Source organism: Homarus americanus, unplaced genomic scaffold (genome assembly GCF_018991925.1).
Source record: "Homarus americanus isolate GMGI-L3 unplaced genomic scaffold, GMGI_Hamer_2.0 scaffold39675, whole genome shotgun sequence".
In the NCBI taxonomy this organism is placed as follows: domain Eukaryota; kingdom Metazoa; phylum Arthropoda; class Malacostraca; order Decapoda; family Nephropidae; genus Homarus; species Homarus americanus.
The window spans coordinates 5811956-5832135 of record NW_024736071.1 but is presented as its reverse complement, the minus strand read 5'-3'; the positions used below and the strand labels follow the sequence as shown (position 1 = coordinate 5832135).

Sequence of the window (20180 nt, the reverse complement as noted above, 5' to 3'; positions counted from 1 at the left end):
ATACAATACAGAATTACACAAAGCTTGTCATATACTTGCACATATAATCATATTAATTTCAAAATCAGGTATGTCTTTAGTGCAGTACAGGCAGTCCCTGGGTTACGAACAAGATCCATTCCTTGGGACATTCTTAAGTTGAAAAGGTGCAGAAGTCAAAACACATGCTATGTGCATACTTTACTTACAAAACAATGTTTAAAGTCCCACTTTATCATAGCTTAAGTGCTTATATACATCTAAAATCACTTAATTTAAGAGAAAGAAGAAATTGAATGACAAATACAGTAAATGAAAGTAAAAAAATTTTCATCAGGTAAATAAAATACTGTAAATTTAAAGTTTAACCTCGTTCGTATTGGCGGATGTTCGTAAGTCGGACATTCGTAACCTAGGGACTGCCTGTATACTGTACAGTACATTATTTTTCAGATATAGTTTGGTTTTTCTCATGGTGGGCTTCACAGTATAACACCTGTCCTGAAACATCATAATATCCTCTTTAATTGTAAGGAAAATTGAAAGAAATCCAGATATGTGTGGTAATTTTGATGTGTTTGGATAATACTATATATTGTGGTAATTGATTAAGCCAGAGCTCTGACAGTACTAAATTAGTGAGGATTCAATGTAAAGTGCAGTGAACATTGTTTCTTATCTTTTTGAATCGCATTACACATCTATCACACTACGTTCTTACTTCAGCCAGCTCTAGCCTATGTTTAACATTCTCTTTACCTGCCCATGTTTCGGTGCCATATAACTTCACACTTTGCACCATAGTGCATTGCATAAATCTTTCTCACATAGAGAGGGTCTTCTTGCCACCAATTAGACATAAAAACTCCCTAAACTCATTCTGGCCACTTCTGACCCTTACAAGTGAGCTAGCTTTACCACCCCCTTCATCATTGATCATGTCATCCAGGTAACAAACTCATTGGCATCGTCCAGGAATATATCCTCTATGTTTGAGTTTCTCTATCTTTGCTAAGGCCACATGGTTACATGCACTTGCAGAACACTTAAGTCAGTAACATCATGCAATCTGCCAGTTACACCACTCTTGTGTGCACACCTACGCTCACTGCACATTGAGTTGCAGCCAATACCTTCCTTATAGACAGCACATAGCTGTTTTCCACTTTACACCACAGGTCCTTCACCTATGCAAATGATTAATATTTTCTTTTTGCCACATTCACACTCAAGTTCTTCGACTTCATTTCATTACTTAAATCTGTCCACTAGCTTGTCAATCTTTACTATTGTAGATACCATCACCACTAGTGCATCCAGCACCATAATAAACAACAGGAGGTTCAAGGTACTGTATACCCTTGATGGGCTCCTACTATCACCTTTAAATCTTCATTTCCTCATCATTTACTATGACAGAGGTTCTCGAGTCTTCTTGCAATGTCATACACACTTTTACAAAATGCTATTCGACCCCTAGTTTCTCATTGTCTACTGCTCAATAACATAGTAACAGTTATTATGATGAATAGTACAGGTTGAATTAATAACATTCAAGAAAAATAATTGTGAGCTCAGGAAAGATAAATGGAGGAATTATTAATTAAAAAAATATATTGAAACTGAGAAACTGGTTGAGGGTAAATATAGTAAGAATTTAAGTAAGTTCACAGGGGGGTACAGTACGCCCGGATAATTCGCAAATTTATATTTCACGGATGACACCCTGGATGTACCCAAGAATGTCTGCGGGTAGTTTTAAAGTTGCTTTCATTTTTGCTGCCGGGACAGGGAGTCATAACATTTTAGAGACAGTAATTTCCTTTACATGTAATGTATTTATGTGTGTGTGTGTAGACACACACACACACAAAACACATACCGTACAAGTAAATAATAATGGGAAAATCCTCTCACAAATACTCAGAAAAAAAATTTAGTTTTAAAAATGTTGAGTCTACCCTCAAGTCTACTCCATGCTTTGTTATTAATAAAGCATGGAGTAGACTTGAGTTTAAATTCAACATTTTTAAATAAATTTCTTCTGATTATTTGTGAGAGGATTTTCACATTATTACTGTATTTATTTGTGTGTGTGTGTGTCTACACACACACACACATATATACAGTTACAGGTAAAAGAAACAATAGTCCTAAGGGCAAACACATAAAGGAAACATACGTTTCTTTGTACAGTACACAAAATCCCCCCCATCAGCAAATGTTATTCGCAGATTTGGCGATTCGCGGCCATTTTGAGAACCTAACCACCACGAATTTGAAGGGCCTACTGTACTTGGAGACTAGATAAGAGTAAACACTGGGGATGTTATTGAAGTTTTGATGACAAAGTATTAATGTATTCTCCTTATTGCCTGTTTACTAATTAGATGAGACCTTTGAAGTGGACCATAGTGAACCCTTTCTGCTCTCCATGGCCAATCGTGGGAAAGACACAAATGGTTCCCAGTTCTTCATGTGAGTATATCATTAGTGTTTAATCCATTTTATGGATGTCTTATCCATTTTTTTTCCTAATGTGTCTCTGCAGAGGTAAAAAGTAATATTAATTCTTTTACAGGAGTTGGTGTGCCCCATTATTTAGGGTGGCAAGCTTTTGTGTGACAAATTCCTTTGTTTCTTCTTAATGTTCACTATAATGACAGTACAGGTCGACCTTGATTTCGGAAGTTTGATCCTCCTTCCCCCAAAGTAAATTGAAAATCTGTAAATTCAAGTGGATTTACCCATTGACTACCATTATGACTTGGCAGACACTGTGCATTCTTATGAGAAAAAAAGTTCTCAAACATGTAATAAGATGACAATAAACATTTTTAAGAAATTATTGAAGTGAAACTAATTTTGAATAATAATAAATAGTTGTAGAGTACAGTACTGTAGACACAATACTAACGAGTTTAAACTAAATTCAAATGTATTCTTATGAGAAACTGTGAAAGCTGGTGCTCGTGGTGATGGTATGGCAGAGGGAATACCATCTTCAACCATAAAGACATACCACTATGGGGAGGATCATCTGGGCCATCACTAAAGACATACCACTATGGGGAGGATCATCTGGGCCATCACTAAAGACATACCACTATGGGGAGGATCATCTGGGCCATCACTAAAGACATACCAATATGGGGAGGATCATCTGGGCCATCACTAATGAGAAGAGTTGACATAACTTTCATTGGAAGAGGTCATGCAGCCATTGCTTTAGTGAATTATGAATTTAGCGTTGTCTTCTGCTTAGCATGCATTTCATTTTATTTGAACAGTTCTTGTAGGAGCTGTGGGCTCTATAAATATTTCAAGAGCATTATTTAATCAAGTGCATGCTTCAGAGAGCATTTTTGTTATGAAATGTTGAGTCTGATTCTTCTTCCTCTTCTGAAGGTGTACGAATTTGCTCATTTGCTATTAAATCTTCACAGTTATTCACAATATTATGATATGTTGTTTGTATCACAGTTTTGATTAACAAAACCCATTTGATGGGCAAGGGTCACAAGCTCTCTTATAATGGGTGCAGTTTTGGAGAAGCCTCGTAAGTCATTCTCACACTGGCCAATATTGCCAATATTATCTACAGTACTGTATTTATATACAGTGGTCCCTCGTTAACCGAAACCATTGTTTCAATGGGTTTTTGGGTAATTGGTTCCAGCTCACCGAAAATTGTCTAAATTCAACAAAAAAGGTAGAAAAGTACACTTACTTTGAGGTGTGTATGTAGAAGGCTCCTGGATGATGGTGATGGGAATTAGAATGGGGGTGGAGGAGAAGGGAGAAGAGAAGGCATTGGGGTGGAAGAGAAGTCACCCCATGGCATCATTTCACCCATAAAATTTTAGTTCTCTTGGTGTAATTCAAGATTATTTTCTTTAAATCAACACTGCACTGCATTATATATTGTCAATATGTAAAATATATTTCAAAATGACCAATAATTTGCTTGCAAACACAGAAAAAAGCGTTTAGTTGAAAAGAGTCTCAAGCAAGATGTTACCTCCACTGAAAAGACACAAAGACTGACGCCTGTATGGTGTGTTGAGAGGCTGGATGGCGTGCATAAAACTAGTTTCATTACCTTCAATTATGTTGAATAATTGTTAAAATGACTAAAAAATTTAATATTAAACTTTTAAAATTATTGAATAGTATAAACTTCTTGATATTTGCTAAAATGGTAAGGAATTTAAGCCCTAGCACCGATTACTGTATTGGCGGACTAATACTACAGCTGGTGGACTGCCAAATGCAAGCGAAAACATGTTCAGGTCGGCTCGTAAGAAACTCGTGAATCGAGGGATTGCTCGTTAACCGAAGTTAAGAATCTTATGGAAGGTAATTCGTTAACCGAAATCTCGTTAACCGAGGGACCACTGTATATCAAAATCTTTCCAAAAATTTATAATTGAAATGTTACAGTCACTATCAACTGCCATGATCATCTGCTGGAATGTACACCTTTGATATTGTAGTAAGGACTGTAGGTGGCAATTGTCCTTTGTTCTATGGGTTGGGTCAAGTACTGTAAGTGGTATTTTTGGGTAGAAACTCCACTACATTGTCGTCAGAAAATGACTAAGGTGGTTTGGATGACTTGGGGTACTGTTGAGGAGGAGTAATGATTTATGGGTACTGTTGAGGAGGAGTAATGATTTATGGGTACTGTTGAGGAGGAGTAATGATTTATGGGTACTGTTGAGGAGGAGTAATGATTTATGGGTACTGTTGAGGAGGAGTAATGATTTATGGGTACTGTTGAGGAGGAGTAATGATTTATGGGTACTGTTGAGGAGGAGTAATGATTTATGGGTACTGTTGAGGAGGAGTAATGATTTAAGGGTACTGTTTTTCTGTTCACAATATCGATCATTCCAAATTAAGCATTAGGATAAATTTTTATGTTCTCATTCATAAAAACTGCAATGTTGAGTCATTAAACCATGTATGTAACGTGGATATAAACCATTAATGGCACTCATGTCATTGTTTTCTTCATTTCTTTATTACCGCTATCCTTACCCTAATCCACTATTTGTTTATTATCACCAACAGTCTTCTCATGTGTTGGGCTGATGAAATACGAACATAATTAGTCACAGTAATAATCACCCCAAACATTTTCTGGTATAACGTCACTGTCTATGTCACTCCTCTAGTGTTGGGTCAATAAAGCAGGTGTCACAATTATTGCCACAGTCTTTTTGTAACTTTCTTTGAGGTTCGGTGTTGTGTACCGTGGTAGAAGCGAAGTAGAATCAAGAATCAGAGTCAGAATATTGATCAATTTCTGGTTCCCCTTTAATGTAACTGAAGAACTGTACTGTAGTATAGTCTCAGTTATCACCAGCTGTCTCTTATCCAATCATCGCGTAGATATTCCTGTAAGGATTAAACCAGTCTTTTTTCCCCAGTTAATATCCTTATATGTATGAAGTTTATCTTGAGTATACACAAGCTCTTTAAACATGAAGCTATACACATGTCAGGTTTAAACTGCACTGATTACTATCCTTGTTCAGTACTGGGTGCTCCTAGATGCCTGTGTCAGGACCTCGGCATATTCCCATGTTACAGAAAAAATTTGAAAAAACTTCTGTTGTTCCGTGATTTTTTCCCCACATCTTTAAAAATCCGTAAATTGTGGTCGACCTGTATATGTTTACCTCAATAAAGTATTGTGTACAGGGATCATTTTTTTCTGTATTAATTGATATAACCATTAGAAGTTATGAGTGAGTCAGGTTAGTGTGTTCTACAGTATATGTGTTTGTGTGTGTGAATGTGTAGGGGTTAAATGGGAATGGGTATTAGGTGTCAGATTTCAGATTTTCAGATTTGTTCCATGCATTGTGGGGGCTAATTGATTGTGCACCTCCACACACACTTGCTTTGTTAGAAGAACTCTTAATTCATATCCTATTATGTAGGCCTACATGTATGTAATATGTTATTTAGTGGTATGTAAACATTCGCAACACTTATACCTGTTACTGTTCATCTTTTGTAATTTACTGTTTTAACACCAGATCTCATTTATCCTTCATTTACTCTCTGAGTCAGCCATTTATATCATCCATTAGACTTCCTTTAGCCATTCCCAAAGGTTTAGGTCGGTTTCTTCGATCTGTTTCTGCTACGTTCCTGTGTCATCCACAGTCCAATCTTCTACATGCTCTTCTTAACCATGTATTTCCATCTTCTTTCTCATGTTCAGCTCATTGTATACTTCTCTTCTCATTGCTTTCACAATACAGAAGAACCTCTCTAGTTCACTGATCAAGTCTTCATAGAATAGGATGGTTAAATTGACACTACATTAAGTTAGTTAAAAATTACATTAGTTTACTTTTCCTTGGGGGGTGGGTACTCAAATCATGGGCAAAGATTTTAACAAAGGAAAGGATAAAGTAGCAACAGTTATCTTGATGGTTATTATGGGTGATGAGAAGTTTGTGGATAATTTCCTCTCCCCAGACTTCATCACTGACCAGCTGATGTAAGTGTGGGTCACTGTGCAGCTACAGGCCACATTCCTTGTTATTTATTTTTAAAGTACAGTACAGTACATGTCCAGTATTTTATAATTATTCATTTTATTTGTGCAAAATTGGCCAGTGCTCATTGAAGCCTAAGTATTGTTATTTTTTTTTAATTACAGGTACAGTACAGTACAGTACTGATATTTTTATTCCGAATTTGTTCTTTTACAAGTTTATTTGCTAAAATAAATTTATAATATTTTTTCTCCAAAATTCACAAGTTATACAAACTTGATATTTGAATGGCATACTGATACTAATGCTCAGAGCATGGGGCCCCTGCTGTCACTTACGATCCATCATTGTCCAAAGAAAAATATCACCCAGAGACAAAATCATTTTTAAGTCTGCAATATCATTTTTAATCACATTAATAGAAAACTGAATATGATAATATACTGTTTTAGTAACCCCCAAAGCTATGAATTCAACTTGCCAGAAACATTGTTGATGAGTGAGTGAGGTGATAGTTCACGTCATGTTGTGGAATGGGAGTTACTGGGAGGGAGACAGAGTAGCGGTACAGTTCTCCGCTTACAGTACTGTAACACCCAGTTTACATCCAAGATGATGGCTTTATGGGCTTTTGTAGCACTACTGATGCCATTTGCATTTAATGACCTCTTTCCAGACACCTGGAACAAAGTTAACACTGTGCAGTCTTGATTACAATAAGTGTGAAACTGAGAGAGTGTACTTTATCCAAAACAAGCTGAGTCAGTTGTGTGTTTACATAAAACAGATATGGTGAGTACCAGAGTGATATGCAAACACAGTCAAATACAGTATACAGTAGTGTTATATGCATGCTAAGACAAACCATACAAAAAATTATTAATATCAGCCTTTTGTTTGGTTTGCATTTTTTCCTGTTGAAACCTTACCCCATTTTTGTAAAGATACATTTCATGCTGTATCTGGGAAATAGTGGTTATAATTTACAAGTTCCATGTGTGTGTGTGTGTGTGTGTGTGAAATTCTGCAATCTATAACAGGGAGATGACTGTAATCTACTTTATTTATTGTTCTAATGTTAAAATTGGGCTCATAGGGTTAGTGCTACTTTTTATGTGTACAATAATTTGTGTTTAAACATAAGTATTGTACAAATTTAATACTATAGTTTGGGTTCACGGTTCTAAAGTCCATTCCACCCATGTTATAAGTCGCTCTTTAATTCATTAATTTTACATTTTTACCGCAGTCCATCTTAGAGGTGTGTGAACTAGAGGAGGTTCTTCTGTATAATGGATTTTTACCGCAGTCCATCTTAGAGGTGTGTGAACTAGAGGAGGTTCTTCTGTATAATGGATCTTATTTCAGGTGCATAGTAGAGTATGATAGTGGATTCAAGTGGGTCGACCTTAACTTTTTGAATAATTGAATATTTCTTTAATGACTTACCTTTTTCTTTTCCAATTAAATGGGATAATAAATAAATTCTAACAACCAAAACAGGTGATGAAAGAAATTGACTGAATCTTAAGAATTGTCTTGTAAATTAAGGTGAGTGAGTGTTATTTGCTGTGGTGGGTATTTTACCATTTCTTGTAAAAATTAGTAATATCAAGTAGGCTGTTGATATTAGTTTTATTCCAAAAGTGTAGAATATTTAGAACTTCTTATATAAATTATTGGTCTTGCCTTGATGTAACAAAGGAGGGGACAAAGAGAATGAAAATAAGTAGAGAAGGGAAATTAAATACTTATATGAATGGAGATAGAAGGGAGGAAGTGGGTGTGTCATATGCGGGAGTGGGTGTGTCATATGCGGGAGTGGGTGTGTCATATGCTGGAGTGGGTGTGTCATATGGAAGTGGGTGTGTCATATGCGGGAGTGGGTGTGTTATATATGGAAGTGGGTGTGTCATATGTCTGATTGGGTGTGTCAGCAAATGGAATGATGAACCACAGAATAGTAGAAGAAAAGAAAGTAATTGGTGGATTGAGAAATGTACAAAATATAGAGAAAGAAGAGACCAAGATGGTGATGTACAGTGTAGAGGATACAAGTAGAAGGAACATAACGTACCAGAAAAAAATAGATTGTATAGATGAGAATAAAATAAGGAGCAGAGAACAAGAAATAATGAGCTAGGGAATACTTGTAGATATTAAAGGAAGTGTCTGGTGTAAAATTGGTGTGGATGCGCTTAAATAATGGGAAGTAAACGGTTGGTAAAAAAATAATAGTATACAGGAATTAAAATGTGGATGAAATGAGGGAGATGGAAAGATGTATTAAAAGCATGAAGCAGCAGTGTGTAAATCCATCTGGAGAAAAGACAGGTTTCTAAATTATGGTAACAGCAGTGAGAGAGTTGAATAATGGTTGTATATACTGAGCTAGCAACTCTTAGATGAAGATGTAAGGTTCTCTATGTGGCTGGTGAATGAGTAATGTCTAATTTCAGCAAGTGGTAACAGCATAAAAGTATATCCACAAATTTGTCATAAATATGCAACAGGTTTACAAGTCATCAATATTAAGTTGGAAGAGATATACCTGTACCTGTCCTACAGACCCAAGCAAGTCATGTCTCTCCTAAAGCTCTTCTGAGTGGCCTAACAAGCCCGGTCTTGGTGATTGGAGGCAACATGACTATGGAGAGAGGGTAACATAATTTTAGCCACAGATTTAAAAGCTTAAGAAATAAAATGCGACCAAGGCAGGGAATTTAGTAAAAACTGAAAAATTACAACTTCTTTCTTAGTTTGATAAACTCAGTCAGTCTGACGGTGCTTTGGGTTTTAATAAAATGGAATTGATTATTTTTATTCCTCTCCAGTTTTTAAGGTCCTTTATTACTAGAGTATATTGCAGGGTTGCCAAAACTAAGCAAACACATCCAGTACTCTCTATTTGGTTTGCTGTCATCCATTAAGTTAGCAATGGCAACACTCCAGGTCAAGCTCTCCTATTTTCCATATACTGTACTCTGCTGGACCCTGGATGAATATGTGTACAGGGTATAGCTATGAGTAAATAGCCAGATGCTTTATTTCATTTTTTTTTTCCTTTCAGAACTTGTTTCCAGTCATCATAATCATTTAAACCTGTACAGATTGATGATCCTTTTCTCAAAACCTTGGTGTTGGTTTTTATTTGGTTTTCAGATATTTTCGGTTTTTAGATGCTTGGGCTTACAGTACAATAGCCTAAGACTATGTAACTTTAAACAGGCCTGGATTTGGCTCTCAAATCTGACTAATAAATTTTTTCTGTTGACGCCACTGCTTCCTTCCTCTTATTTTGACAATAAACCTAATTTTGTTCAGGTATTCTTTAATATTTAAGGTTTTGGTATTGTTTTGTTTGATCTACTGTTGTAGGGCTGTAGATGAAATAATTATGTACATTTTGACAATAACATTCTCTCTCGCTAACACCACTACTCCTCGCCACATCCAGTTGTTGCTGATGAAGTTGTGTTTATATACTTAAGGATATTTACAGTAAACATAATTTTGTTTGAGTATATTTTAATAATGTTGCTAAACAATTAGCAGTGATTATTGTGAACATTGAAGTTTGTAGGTTACAGGTTAAGACGTCTGAGGCAGTGGCAGCCTGGTCAGCTGACTGGTCCAACCAGCTGCACCGCAGACTTGGCTTGTATTTAGTTATGCTGATGCAACTTATTGCAGCTGTTGTTTCATTGCAGGCTTTGTTATATCTGTGGGTTTCATATACAGGGGTTTGACCTGGGCCCATTGAATGATTACGTGACATTTGGCTTCATACTCACAGCAGGATCCATAAACATTGCGATCCATTAAATGTGCAATTCACTTATGGAATTTCAGATGAAGAATCCTTAACCGGTACTTATAGTTTTTTGCTATTTCCAGTGTGTGTATGTATTGTATATATGTATGTGCATGAGTGTGCATACATGTGTGGGTACATGCTCTCTAACACGTATCACCTTTAGGCAGCTGTAGTAACCTGAACAGTTGATGGCCAGGAAATCAACAGAAGCAAGAAGCCTTTAGGTCTTGAAAGTTATGTTGTTTGGCAGTACAGTACTGTAGTTCTTAATGAAAAAAAGATTAAGATGATTGCTTTTGTGATATTGTAATACAATACAGTACAGGGGTTACATGTTTTATAAGAGTGACTTGTGAAATGGCAAAAAGTTTATGGAAATACATGTTTGTGGAAATTACAGAATTTAAAGAAAAAACACATGATAAGAAATATGTAATATGAAAAACTGAATATATAAAGATATTCTATAAGTGTATTAGCATGGGTTTTGGGTACATAGTAAAAAGTATGGTTTTAACTCAGGTACTCTTGGCCATGGTCAGAAATCTCACCCTCTCGTAGTCTTCGACGCAGGTTGTCTCGGTAACAGGAATGTTTTTTCCAATTTAGTAAACAATGTGTAGAGCATTGCAGACCCAAATTGCACCATAAGTGATGCATCTGCCAGCCCACGAGGCTAGTGTAAGGAACATAGGTGGTTTATAGGGCTGAGCAGGAGGGGTTGCGCCTGCATGGGAGTAAAAACCATGAGCTGGTTAAAAGGCCTCAGGAAATGCGGTTACTGTTAATCAGTGAGAGTATTATGGCTGAACATAATACTATACTGTACAGTACTGAATTAACTGTAAAGTGTTAGAGACATTTGGGCTTTATTTGGATCACTGGGCTTGGAAGTAATTTCATGGATATGTGTACAGTAGTTTATTTTTTGTGGAAAGAGGAGATACATTACCAGCAAATAAAAGAAAGTGAAAGTAAAGAGATATGCAAAGAATATATTGAACAGCGGCTAAGTGCAACTAATGGCATAAAGATAGAATTAAAAAGTGTCTAAAGCTAAGAGAGGAGAGTATAAAGAAGGAGTAAGTGAGATTGGCTGTAAGTTCAAGAGTTATAAGGCACCGTGAATAAATGGAATCACATAGAATGGGTGGCAAGAGTGTATGAGGTATGTATGGCAGGGGGGAAGGGTACCAGTGACTTGGTAAAGGGATTGTATAGTTCTGTATAATGTGAAAAATATTAAGGAAAAACTCTGCACTTATTGTTGAGATCTGTTAGTGAAATACACTGTGAATTAGGGAAGAGTTGACCAGAGTGTTTACAGTATTAGGGGAAGACCTGGCCGGGGTGTGTGTGTTAAGGGAATGAAATAGCTGATGGGTGATGCTGACTTGTGTGAAGTGATGGTAGAAGCTAAGTTTATTGCCTTATGGAATGGGGAGGACTTTAATACAACACTACTTTGACAACAGTAAGAGTGAATGAATGGATGACAGCAATTGGAGGGAATTTTTTTTGTTATTTATTTATTTATTTATTTTTTCTGCCACCCAGCATTTAGTGAGTACTAGAGGCTTGAAAGTAAAACAAGATATTGTATTGTGAAGGTACATTGGTTATCAAATATCAATTTGCTAGATGCAAGTATGCATGAAAAGGAGACCATATATGAGGTACATAAATCGTATTTTATGTCTAGAGGGAACAACGAGTAGAAACAATACTGTGGTAAGAGTATCTAAGCTTGGGTACATGTGGCCAAAAATATTACCATGACTCCATCTTCAAATTATTATTTGAGGGGGACAAAGGATTGACCTGTAGTTTTATTTTTCTTCCATTCAATATCTAGCAAAGTTTACCTTCTCACAGTGGAATGATAAAGGTTTTACAAATTTATTACTTTAGTAATACAAGTAAAATACTACACTATTTGAATTTCCTGTCACCCTAATCGTTCATTAAGAAGACATTGATTCGTCTAGTAAAAGGACTGTCAACTCTTGTGAACTGTTCTTATTGGTGGCCATGAGAGTTATTCAAGCTTATAATTCTATGGTGGAAGTTACCCCTGAAATACAATTTATTATCTGTTGGTGAATTTAATTGTTCACTTTTTTCAGTAATTACTTCATGAAGAGATCCTTGTTACTGTACTCTCTCCTTGTCATCCTGTATACCAGTGGTCCCCAACCTTTTGGAGGATCTGGGCCACATTTATCATTGTAAATATAATGATGGGCGTCAAAACATTCAAGTAAAAAAAAAAATTCATATATACTATACAGTTATTTACAGTTTTACACATGTGTCTGTTACCAGTTACATACTTTTTACATTTACTCTTGGACAGTACCTGTGTGTTTACCTCGGTGAGAAGGCTGGCTCTCTCTCTCTGGGCCCGGTCTGGGGTAAATACACACGTCCTGTACACGACAGACTTGGGACAAACACTCGCTTCCTCTCTCTCTCTTTCAAACTATAAAGTTGTATCAAATATATTACATATTTTCATTAACATCACTCTTACAAAGAATCCCAAATGATTCTCAATGTTCTAATAAACCCTTACGGGCTCCATATTATGGTTATGCAGTGCCACGGTGTCCACGAACTACAGGTTGAGGACCACTGCTATACGCCATACTCTATGGACTGCACTCTACTTTTGCATCAGTTTGTTCTCATTGCTTCTACTTTATTGTCCATATCCTTCACCTTGTATCTTCCTCAAATAATATTCTCCTCAATGTTTTCTTTGTAAATTCTTCATTCTTATATTGAAACATATATTGCAGCTCCATTAATTTGATCTTCTTGTATACATTAGCAGGTTTTGCTACACATGATGACTCACTTTTACACCCCACAAAATATGCAGGAGAGGTGTATATATATATATATATATATATATATATATATATATATATATATATATATATATATATATATATATATATATATATATATATATATATATATATATATATATATATATATATATATATATATATATATATATATATATATATATATATATATATATATATATATATATATATATATATATATATATATATATATATATATATATATATATATATATATATATATATATATATATATATATATATATATATATATATATATATATATATATATATATATCTGTGTATTGATTTGCATCCATACTCTGAGCTCTCCTACAATTGTTAGATGAATTACACAAAAAGATTTTGTGTAATGATATATCACAGGCTTTACAGTATATCCAGCTATAAAATACCAAATAAAACTTTCAAGCTGTTTGCTGGTTTTTGCACTACCTTTATTAATCTGAAAATGCATTTGTAGGGGTTTTACAAACAACTGTAGTTACCATTTCATTCTATACTGTTCCTGGCTTTGAGAAATGACAGTTACTACCACTTCTATACACGATTATTGCTGAAAGTACTGTCCTATTTATTTATTATTTGTTCTTTTTTTCTTACTTTTGTGGAGTAAATCAAAGGTGGTATTATTTAGTAGAGTAGTGCAGGAAAAGTATATTATCCAAAATGAGTATTGTACAGTCAGGGACAAAAGTTGACTCCTGGGGTGAAACTGAGTTGTGGGAATGAGTCTCCGAACTTCCTTACCCTGACTGTTTCATCTCATTTGGGGTCGATGCTGCTTCATTTTGGGCGGGAGTGAACTTTTGACCCAGACTGTACAGCACTCTCAAACTTGTTACGTGTTTGCTCATTTAGCCTTATTTCAGACACCACAACTGAGATTTTCTGTACATCTTATGAAATCTGCTCATCTGCACTCTCAAATTTCTTCTCAGTCTTTTATAATTGTTTCTGTAATACTTTATCTTCTTTTATGATTCATGATCCCCAGGCTTTGAAAGCTTTCCAACTTCCATGTAATTCTGTTAGTATTTTTAGTGTCATGTAAAGCCTTTTTCATTGTCCCATTTGTGTTGATTAATCTCATACATTTTTACTGTCATTGTATTACCAGTTAACAATTTTGCTGTATTTTCTACTGTTGCATCAGCTAAGTTGTGTTCTGGATACACACTTCACTGTGGCCAGTAACAAAATGTTTCCCCTACAGTCAGCTAGCAAGACAGCGGCAGCCGGGTGCGGGGTGACATCCGCCCCATGCCTTTGTCACTGTGTCAGACATTCACATTCTTCGTTATTCTACCGTAATGATCGTTTTGTCCTTCCTGTAGAACAACTCAACCGTCGACGCATCTTGATGGGTGAGTGTTATTACTCTAACTCTTGCCACGATACATGCTTATGTTGATAATATTGAGTATTGGTGCTTTATACAGTACACTACAGTCTTTTATGTACCAATGATGTGTTTTCATAACCTTAAGGTCCAAACTTAGAGTTACCTAATATTTTGGGTTCATGCTCCTAAGATCCATTGTGCACACATTGAAAGTCACTCTTTAGTTTTGATAATTATCATGTTTAAACTTGAGAGGTTACATTTTATCTATTTTTGGCTATGTTGAGTTAATCTGGCTCTTATTAGTTGTGCTGAAAGAACATTATTCTCACCCTTAATAGTTTTGATTAGTTCAACATAAGCTTTTCTGCATTGTGCTTACATTTATTGTTATCTTTTGAAGGAAGCACGTGGTGTTTGGTCGAGTGGTGAGCGGACAGGAGGTCGTAGTGGCGGTAGAGAACCTTCCCGTTGACAACCGCAGTCGTCCCCTTCAGCCTTCAGTAATAGCCAACTGCGGGGAGTTAGTTCTACAACGATCCATCAAACCTAAAGGTAGATTTTATTTCTGCTTAAGTTCCTGCACTAGGAAAATATGTATGGTACTGTACAGGCATTGAGTAATTAATTTTGGTACAGTTTGGTGCAGTAGTATGATCATTAAGAGATTTATTATTGAAGGGATTGGCTAAAGTGAATGATTAAAAGTTTGGTAAAGAAAAGATGGTTTTAATGCAGCTAAAGTGTGTGTGTGTATGTGTCATCATTGTGCAACCATACTCCATACTTTTCCATACTCCAGTGGAATAACAGTGATTATTGGATGGTCACTCTCCATCCTTCATGGTCTTTTGCAGCCTCTTTTGGAGGTCATTTCTCACACCCTCTCCCCCTGCCGCTCTTGATCTACACCTAGTTCTCCTCAGTTCTCTCTCCACATGCCGAAGCCCACTTAGCACAAAAGCTTTCCTCAGTGTGAGTGAGTGGGTGAGTGAGTGATTTTTTTATATTTAAATGTAATAAAATTGAAACAAGAGGAAGTTGAGAATATTTGATTCTCTAGTGTTAATTTTTAATGGGAGTGGAGCAAAGATTCTAGATACTGTACCAGTATACTATATTCAGAATCTCCAATATTGTGTTAAACAGTGTTCCATGATCTTGTTGCTTACCAAATTATTTAGCATCGATCAATCAAAGTAGCATCCTTGTATCTGAGGGTTGGCAACGACAGTCCTCCACTCTAAACATTTTTGGCCTGTTTTTATCAACCCTCCAAGATCATATATCTCTCTGGGGATCTAGTTGTTAATTTAATTCATTGATCTCAGTCTCTGCTTTCCCCTGGCCCTCCTACCCTCAACTTTGCCAATCTTAGCACCTTCATTTGTTTTCCTGTCAGTGTGACTTACTTTTAACATTCTTATATAATATGTTTCAAAGGCTTCTAACCTGCTGAAAGTGTCTGCACCTTTGACCCATACAACAGTCCTGACCACATTTACCATTCCATCAGCCTTTTTCTCAAATTGAAGTTAATGTCCCTTTTTATTAAGTCTTAGATTATTAAACGCACATTTTACTTGACCTAGTCTTGCTTTAATTTCTTTTGTACATTTACCATCACAGTTAATGTTACTTCCCAAATACACAATGTTTTTTACTTGTTAGCATACTGTACGGTAAATTATTTTAAATTAAGGAGAACAGCAATTATCCTCATAGCCTACCTTTATATAACTGAAGTGTAGATACTGTATGTTGTTTCTTTAATTGAGGAATTTACAGTTGAATTTTGACTGAGTTACACCATAAGTATCTCTTCATTGTTTTGTCCTGTAGGGATGAACAACATTGCCCTATATCAAGGACCCGAAGATTTTTTATTTCTATTTTATATTTTTGTCGTGTTGACCTTGTAAATATATTTTGGGTACAGTGCCACTCACTTAGGAACATGCTGCAGACTTTATTTGTAGAATCATAAATAAATGTTTTGCAGAGGGCAATTTTGTGCGATCTGAGAAACAGGCTTTATTGCTGGATCAGTTACTTCCTCTGTTAGAGAGAAATGGAGTGATACCCTCTGGTCCAGTCAGCCTATAGGAAGCATCATTCAGCTGAAACTGCCTTGTGTAAAATTCATAATTATTTGGTAATGAACACTTGCACAGGAAAGTCCTCCTGCTGGTCTTGCTGGATCTCTCTGCAGCTTTTAACACGGTGGATCATCATCTGTTGCTTCAGGATCTTTGGTTGTTTGGTGTCTGAGAATGCACTCACTCTCACTACTCGAGTCTTATTTGTCAGAATAATCTCAATGTGTGATGGTTGGTTGAAGTTTGTAGTCCTACAGGGATCAGTTTTGGGTCCACTTCTGTTTAGTGTATACCAATTGTCTTGCATCTCTGCCTACCATTTCTATGCAGATGACACACAGCTTTATGTGAAAATATATGTTGAGGAGATAATGAAACCCTTGATGTCTGATATTACAGTAAGATTTGGATGGCTAGGAGAAAACTTAAGCTGTGATGTTTATACTTAAATATCTTGCAAGAAATCCAGCAATGCAAGTTATATTCTGTTAAGTTTAGTCTGTGACATTTTATATGGTAAAAACATTAAGCCTAAAACTACCTTCACCCTGGCTGGGGGGAGGGGGTTAGGTGAGGTGTTGACAGCTGGGCGGCGAAGGTTACCAAGTGCGTATTTCTCAGTCATATACCCTGTAGAAGGAGTTTATAAGTTTTTCGTTTATAAAATATCACCGAATTGACTTGACAGAATATAACGTGTATTGCTGGAATACTTGTAAGATAGTGATTAATTTGAGTACAAACATCCCATAGTTTGCACCTGATATAAAAATTTTAGTAATTAACATAGTACATTTGAGTACAGGTTTGCCCAAAGGAAAATTATTTCTTTTACTTTTTTCATTGTGTATTTAGGATGGTGTGTGCATGTAAATGAGTAAAAATAAATGAGGAAAGTAACTTATATCTACCCAAAAATACGAGTTGAAAGACAACCAAAACACCTCACAGCTTGGCCCAGTAGCCTGCCTGGTGGTTGCTGTGACGAGTCTAACTTGGCTACAGTGCTGCTCAGTTTACCCAGCCGGGTAGGCGGAACAAGCAGTGACGCGGTCTGTGACGTCTCTCGTGACGTAGATGCACAGAAACGTGTTTGTGAGCCACTCAGCCAGGCCGTGCACCCCTTCCCTACCTCCCCACCCCCCTCCCAGCCACCCTCCCCCTTCTCCAGTGTTTGAATCTGCTATCCCAGTTTGTCCGCTCGTACTAAATCACATTAATTTACTGTCATCTCTATACTGTACTCGGTGCTCGGGAATGCATCCCTATTTAACCCATGTATTATTCCCTCAGTAATAAGTTTTTGCTCTACGAGCAGACACCGAGGAACGTATTTACTCGTATCATGGAGATTTTACTGTGCACTATACAATCGCCCAAATGAATGATGTCATGATTTCCAGAAACTTTCAATCAGAAAGTGGTGCCTGGCAACTACCAGACCTGCTTTATTTTCACTTATTATTTTATTTTGTATTTTTACGGTAATGTCTCCGTTAGCCAGAATCCCTCAAACTCGGAACTCTCCGATAGCTGGAATTAAAATTTTCTCGGAAAATCGTTCCCAAAGTCTGAATTTTCCCGAAAATTCCTGCTTTGGGAATGATTTTCTGAGGGGCACAATTTCCAGAAAATTCCAAGAATTTTTCCCGATACCTGGAAAATTCCAGACAATTCTGGGAATGAGTGATTTTTTTCGGTTTGAGAGAGTCGTGTCGTTACCCGGAAATCTCTCATTCCCGGAAGTGCTCTGCACCAAATTGTTCCGGCTAACGGGGATATCACTGCATTATTATTGTTTTTTTTTTTTTAGGTGAATCAATTTTGTGAAATATTAACAGAAATTAATTAATAAATGTTAAAGCAGTTTTTCATAAGAATATTGTAAGAACAATAGTATTTTTTAAACTAATAATATGACATACAAGATTATCGCTCGGGGACATTCAGGAATAATTTGCGGATTCAATGAATGTCAATGAAGAGGTATATATTAATTATGTTAAACTGAAGTAGCATGTACTGTAATATCAAATAAAAAATATCAATTGAAATAATATTCACACTCACAACGTTTATGCCACCTCTTTAATGAATATTGTATGTAAAAAAATATTTTCTATATTCACCACATTGATGGATGATGACATAAGGTAAGAAACATTCACAAAACAATTTTTTGAGCTTTAGATAAACTATACTGTACTTTAAAAAAAAAAATTCTTGATACCTTCTCATGCATTTACAAGAAAACTAATTGTAATTTATACTCTGATGGTATTGTATTGTTTAGCACCCAAAAATAAAGTCTAAACCATTACAGAGTCCCATTCATCGGTCATTGATCACGGATGACAAAGTAAATCTTAGTTAAATTGGTCGCTTCTGTGAACTTTCAACTTATAATTATTTTAAGTAACAAATTTCTTTCATATTTTTCTAAAAATAAAATCTTCTAAACGAGGAAATGAGCCACATGCAGAATATTCTACACTAGACGTAAGGGTTATCGGCTTGTGTTGCTGTCATCTCTGACCGGCTCTCATTTTTTGAACACATATTCATCTTTCAAGCTTGGGGTCGGGATATAGCCTCTTCCATTTACAACCCATCTGAAGTGGTTTGCCTGCAAAAATATGGGGGAATGCCAGAAAAAAGTTAGGTAGCAAGAAATATGTTGTCCACACTGGTCGGTGTCACTCGCTGGGCTCCTGCTAAGTTGCCAGATACTACAGTACTGCTGTTTGAACTGATCACACTGTAAGCTGTGTCATTACAGTACAGTATTTTGTTGGATGATTGTACGTAATTCACACTCTGGGGTCAACACTGCTCATGGATACATAATTTTCAGAAATCTGCACACTGCTGTCTCAAGGTGTTCAGATTTTGAGCTTTGACGAAATTAATTACCTGATTATATCTCACATTTATGTTTTGTAACCTTTAGGGATTTTTTATATTTTTCAGAAAAAAAACGCAAAAAGAAAAAGGAGAACATACCTTCATCTGACTCTGAATCTGACAGTGAAAAGAAAAAAAAGAAGAAGAAGAAGAAAAAGGAAAAGAAACAGAAACATAAGAAAGCTGAAAGGTCAGTTCTACCATGTATCTATTTATTCTTTTATTCAGCATTTAGTAATGTAAATAAAAACCAAAATTGACCTAAAATATCAGTTACCGTAATATGTAGAGTATAAAAAAAATATCTGCCAGGATGGGTCTGTTGACTTCCGAAATGCTGCATGCAATTTGTAATGTCCCAGTAGGGTTGGTATGCATGGCTCTCTGGCGTACTGATCTTGCTACATTTGGTAACTAAACATCATATTAATTATGCAAAAATAAAGATGCATTGCATTAATTATATTAAACTGTATACCAAAGTAAATGCATGTCCCAATATCTATCATCCATGGCTTCATAATGTTTCACATAGTGTGTGGACAGATACTGTTTTATGATACTGTACTTTATTTTGTACAGGCATCCCCCGGGTTACAGAAGGGTTCCGTTCCTGAAAATCTT

At 36.0% G+C, this 20180-nt stretch overlaps 1 protein-coding gene across 2 annotated transcripts in view; it reads left to right on the top strand.

Moving 5' to 3' along the window:
- The window catches only part of LOC121871769 (peptidyl-prolyl cis-trans isomerase G-like), a 41766-nt gene that overhangs the window by 5185 nt on the left and 16401 nt on the right, over positions 1-20180 (top strand). For both annotated transcript variants that reach the window (XM_042374217.1, XM_042374216.1), the window contains exons 4-7: positions 2370-2457; positions 14546-14575; positions 14957-15108; positions 19623-19746. In XM_042374217.1, coding sequence (XP_042230151.1) covers positions 2370-2457; positions 14546-14575; positions 14957-15108; positions 19623-19746 — 394 coding nt within the window. The remainder of the gene's footprint in view (positions 1-2369; positions 2458-14545; positions 14576-14956; positions 15109-19622; positions 19747-20180) is intronic.